We start from the raw sequence: 5,869 nt of genomic DNA, 5'->3' as shown, positions 1-5,869 counted from the left end.
ACCTAGATCAATCAACACACGTTTAATTCTAGTTTTATTTACTAGTACAGATATTACTAGTGCGTCATTATGAGGTTGTATGATCCCCTTTGCATCCTCGTTGCTGAAAGATAAGATTCCTTCCGGTCTGTAATCTCGAGTTCGCTTCTCCCTGGTGGTGGACCGTTTGGTGCGTTTCAACATCGGTCCATGTGGGGTATCGACTCCACCAATGATCATATTAATGATGTGTTGAGGTTCGGTATCTTCTTGTTCCGTTTGCCCGTTAGACCTATCTCTGAAATGATTCTTGGCTCAGTCGCTCAAGAATTCTTGAAGATGCCCATTATTGAATACTCGGGCAACTTCTTCTCTCAATTGTCGACAATCCTCCATTCTATGACCGTGAGTTCCATGATATTTGCACACTTGGTGGAGATCCCTTTGAGCTAGATCAGATTGTAGAGGTCGAGGCCATTTAGCATCCTTGATTTGCCCAATGGCTGATACGACGATGGCGGCTGCATCGATGCTAAAGTTGTGCTCCAATATCCTCGGAGCTCCTTTAGGCCCGATGGACCTGTCGAAGCCATTTTTTGTTATAATCCCTCGACTGTTTATACCTCGATCATTTCTCCTTTCGTTTCTTACATGGTTTCGACCGGATCTTCTTCTCCTCCAATCTTCATTATATGGCCGATATCGATCCCCGTTTGATCGTGGCTCGCGATCGATGTCTCTCTTGATTCTTTCGAGGGTCCTGGTGGGATAAATAGACTCAGAAGAGGCTCCAAATTGACCATCTTCGACTCTGATTTTTGATTGATACCGATTGTGTACATCGGCGCAAGTAGTGGCAGTGTATTCTATTAAATTTTGCTTCAATTGCCGTGAATCAATAGAACTTCAAATATTGAGTCCCTGAGTGAAAGCTTGAATAGCCCAATCATCAGCGACCGGCGACAGATCCATTCATTCCATTTGAAAACGGGACACGAATTCCTAGAGCGTCTCGTTATCCTTCTGTTTAACTTTAAAAAGGCCCGATTTCCTAGTTTCGACCTTGATGGTACTTGCACGTGCTTTCCCAAAGAATCTGCAAGCATAGAAAATGAGTCAATAGAATTAGGAGGTAAGTTGTGATACCATATTATGGCTCCCTTTGATAGGGTGACACCAAATTTTTTTAGTAGAACGTACTCGATCTCATCGCCTTCCAAGTCGTTTCCTTTGATGACACATGTATAAGAGGTTACATGCTCGTTTGGATCGGTCGTCCCGTTATATTTAGGTATTTCGGGCATATGAAACTTTTTGGGGATAGGTTTTGGGGCCGCACTTGGAGAAAAAGGTTTTTGCACGAACTTCTTGGCATCTAATCCCTCCAATACCGGGGGTGCTCCTGGGATTTGATCTACCCTAGAGTTATAGGTTTCGACCTTCTTGTCGTTTGCTTCGATCTTCTTTTCCCCTGATTCCACCCGCTTTGTTAGCTCATCGAGCATCTTTATTATTTTGAGGTTGGTGCCTGACTCTTGTTCAGTCGACCTTACTACGGCCGGTTCCGTTCTGCGGGTGACTTCTCGAGGCGGATCAGGTTCGGCCCTGCTCTGAGCCTGGCGGCTTTGCAATTGAGCTATCGCCACCTGTTAGGCTTGCAGCATTTCGAAAATCAAGCGTAGACTGATCTCGTCTTCTTCAATGTTTTGTTTGTTTCAAGCTGCCGATCAGGCTCCACCACGAACGCTATTTCCAGGGTCGGTATGCAAGTTTGCGTCGATGGCCACATGTGAATTTCATCAATCGGCTCTGCGGCCCGAATTACAACGGCATTAGAGGGTGGCCCTACGTTACCAGGCACCATGTTGTTATTCTCATCTTGATGACCAGACCCGTTGTCGATATGTTGGGGTGCTAATTGAGAGTTTGCCATTTTTAGCCTGAAATCAAAGATACTTCCAAGAGAAAATGTAAGGCAGTGTGTTACGTAGGCTTGTACCAAACAACCACTATTATCCTTAGCCCCACGGTGGGTGCCAAACTGTTTATCCTTGAAATTGGATAGCAATTAAATTTATACGCGGTTCTAAGGATACGTGATATGAATTGATACAATAGCGAGAAATTAGATTAACGCAAAAATGAACTATAGAAAGATAGATTCAACCTTCACAAATTGAGCAAACCTTAGCCTTATGAGATTGATTTCCCTTTAGCCAATAACAATGATATTATGGAATGCAGAGCCAAAATGAGTTGAAGCTAGAACTAACAGTATAATGCTTTTGATCTGTATTACAATCTGTCCATGAATAACTCAATCCCCTCTATTTATTGGGGGGAAAACTTACCTCTTTAGGTAGTATATTATAAGAAACAATAATCTTGATTTAGTGGACCGTTGGCTCTCTTTTTGGCCAATCCCGTGATTTATGCCATAATGATTAGTTAAATGGCGAGAATTACGGATCGCTGTCGGCTGAGGTGGCAGGTCTTTTCTTCGAGGCCGTTAAGAATAGGATCGGTTACGTCCTCGACAAACTCGAGGGCAAGTCTGATGATTTCGATGGCTGGCTTCGATATTGCTTTCGAGTCCGATATTTATCATATTCCGATTCGGCTAATTATGTTGGACATTAGATCGAACCCTGATCTTCGATATCGAGACCGGTGTTACCCGTGACTTCGATTTCTACCCAGATACAGATGTGCCGACTCCGGTCTATTTCTTCAGATGCCCGACCGAGCATCGGGCTCGGTTACAAATTCAAAAATATCATTTTGTAAATTCGATGATGATATAACTATACTAGTGCCTTGATATTTATGATGTCTCCTCACATCACTATATAATAATTAAGTTGTATTATTAATAGGGTAGTCGTTGCGCAATCCAGTACTTACAAACATAAAAATTCAAAACCGTGTTTCATACAATCATGAACCTCCAAAACATCTTTTCCGGCTTTTAATATTTATGGATACTATATTAACAGAGTGAGTGACAATATAACATTTTTAAAGGGAATCTTGCAAAGTTGCTGTACTATATATCGACTGACCAATAATCAATCACGTATTTAGTCAAGTAAGGCAACCACGCGCAATGGCTGCTATGTTCCTAATTAAAGGATTTAATTTACAAGAATTTGAGAAGATAGTCGCTTTCATAGTCATATACAGAGGCTCTCGATCACTATTATAAATGTTCATCTTCTCTTCCACTTTTCTCACCGGTACTCTTTCAAGTGACTTTTCTTATACTTTAAAAATGGCCTCAGCGGCAGTGAGCTAATGACTAATCACAAGCTCGCTTTCTTTTTTGGCGTTCTCAAGAATAATAGCATGCCAAAAAAAAGAAAGCGAGCTTGTGAATAGGCACCATGTTACTAGAGTTTGGAGTAGCTGATTCTGAGAAAATAATTCATGTGGGTAGTTCTTAATATGCTAGTTTTTTGTAGCGAGGCTGAGGTAATCAATCTACTTCTAGTTTTGTAAATTTCTTCACCACTGCCCATGAATTCCTTTATAAAAGAATTGTAACTTTGGAATATTCCCTTTTCAAAATATTGCTAGTAATATCTTTGTCACTCACTCTATTATATACACGTACCTAGGGGTGGCCAAAGGGCTGTTTGGGTTGAAGTTGGGCGGGGTCATGATGTGCTGAGTAAATAAATGGGTTAATGCCTTTGAGTCAAGAAGAGTTGGGTCAAGATAGGGATGGCAGTGGGGCGGGAGCGGGCAGGTTTTATTTGATGTGGGGCGGGCAGGTTAAAACAGTTTTTAAAAATTTTAAAGCGGGGCGGGGCAGATTGCGGGCTTAACGCGGGTTCAATGCGAGGCAGTTATGAATTAATTTTTTTTTTTTTTGAAACAAACCAGTCATTTCAACTACAATTTTACATTCTTTTTTACTAGCAATTTAACTTTCGGACTTTTCCTAGTAAGCATTCTTGTGTTCTTTATCTTATATTTATTTTATTTTCAATTTTTTCATATTTAAAAACGGTAATGGTTACTATTTTAGAGTGTTCATATCGAGAAACATGCCAATGAAATACATTATGAACTGTTAAAAAGAATGATTATAAAGCTTTAAGATTTGTTTTATTTCAGCTCTATTTTGCGGGTAGTCATTATACAATTAAGGATGGACGCAAATTAAAAAGGAATGTATTATGCATATAGCAGCTAACAGATTAGGTGAAAGAATCTTGTCTCTCTTATTTCATGGGCAGGGCGTGGTTAATTTATACATTTGAAAAATTATGTTACTACTAATGAGATTAATTGGCATGAGCATGTAGTTTAAAAACATAATTGCTTGAATAATATTAAACTCCCCATTTTATAAAATAATAAAATATCAAACTAGTTTGTTTTAGAAAAAAATAAAAGAAAAAATCTTAAGTGGGGCGGGGCGAGTTGAAAACTGAAAAAATAGCTATGCAGGGTGGGGTGGGGCAAGTTGAAATTTTTGTGGATTTTGCCAAACCTGTCTCTCCCCGCCCCATTGCCATCCCTAGGTCAAGATAGGCTAAACAATGGATCGTAACCCAACCCGCCTAACTTGGCACAAATCTTTCCAATATTCTCAACTTTTAAATAAATTAAAACCCAATAATTTTAACAAAAGAAAAAAAATATTCACAAACAATCTCCTCTGACTCAAATCATAATATGTTGAGAATTATATTGCGGTACCTCAAAAATAGCCCAGTGCCCATCCTTTATTTTATTGATATAAATGTTTTTCTGCTTTATTTTCAGATTCTTTTTAATTGATGATTGTTTTTGCCAACAACAATTAATTAAATAAATCATTCGATGAGTTCTTTTAGTTTAACCATTTGGATATAAGAATTTTTTCATTTTTTTTAAAAATCAGTGTTTGGCCATAAGATTTTTTTTTTCTTTTTGGCAATCCGCTAGGCAAGTGCCTAGGGCTAGTTTTTATATATATCTAAATAAAACAAAAACAAAACAATGTGATGAAGAGTCATACCAACTGTAAAGACATAGGTCCTATTACCTAAATTGAGCAGGTTATACTCAATTAAGTTAGTACATTTTGAACTAAGTAATACTTTGTAAAGAAGTCTAGACATGTATAAAAGTTCATGAATAAAAACTAGCCCTAATAATGTCATGATAAGTAGATACTCAATTGTCCAGAATTGTGGTCGTCTTTTCCTAGTGAGTTGATCATTTTGCTCCATGTCTGCCCATCAATATCCTGTCCAGCTCAATAACCTTCGATCATCAATGGCTAAATAACCTGCAATGTGATAGCACACAGCCAACTCCCTTGCACCTGCTATTTTCCTCTGTTGCACCAGTTCTGTACATCCTTTAGTGTTGCGTTTTTCTTGACAAAAACATATGTTTTCCAGCAGCACCTTGATGACGTTTGTATGGTACTGCCTCCTCAACTCATCTAATAGTCTCATTCTTAATTGCCAAAGGTGCATGTCTGCCATAACGTGATACATGACATATATGGGCAGCCTTCTATTATAATTGCCTATTTGAATGTCCCTACCTTGTAACTCTAGAGTATAGCTACTGTTGTGTTATTTAGGACCTAGGACATATCTATGAATGATGGAAAAATTCCACCTCCAGCTCCTGTCAATAATCTGTACTGTCCTCCAGCTTCTCTCTTCTATGCTTGTGCCTATCTTTGATTTCCTCCCAATGGAATGAGTACATAGTACTGATACCACCAACTGGGTGTTCCTCAAAGGATAGGGCATAGGTACAGTATCGTCTCCTGCAAAAAAGTAAACGACGTCAGAATAAAACCTGATCACGATGTTCTCTTCCATTTGGATTTGATCATAGTGATCTCTTGTGTGATCTTCTTGAGAATCCAATTCTATTGTGC

At 39.0% G+C, this 5,869-nt stretch overlaps 1 protein-coding gene across 1 annotated transcript; it reads right to left on the bottom strand.

Moving 5' to 3' along the window:
• LOC109236046 lies at positions 295 to 1,484 on the bottom strand. Its single transcript, XM_019402276.1, has 3 exons — positions 1,180 to 1,484; positions 1,053 to 1,075; positions 295 to 845 (listed from the first exon to the last, which is right to left on the bottom strand). Exons 1-3 carry the CDS (start codon positions 1,482 to 1,484, stop codon positions 295 to 297), a joined length of 879 nt encoding a protein of 292 aa, XP_019257821.1.

The sequence above is a fragment of the Nicotiana attenuata genome, chromosome 12, assembly GCF_001879085.1.
Source record: "Nicotiana attenuata strain UT chromosome 12, NIATTr2, whole genome shotgun sequence".
Lineage (NCBI taxonomy): Eukaryota > Viridiplantae > Streptophyta > Magnoliopsida > Solanales > Solanaceae > Nicotiana > Nicotiana attenuata.
This window is presented reverse-complemented; position numbering and strand designations above follow the sequence as displayed.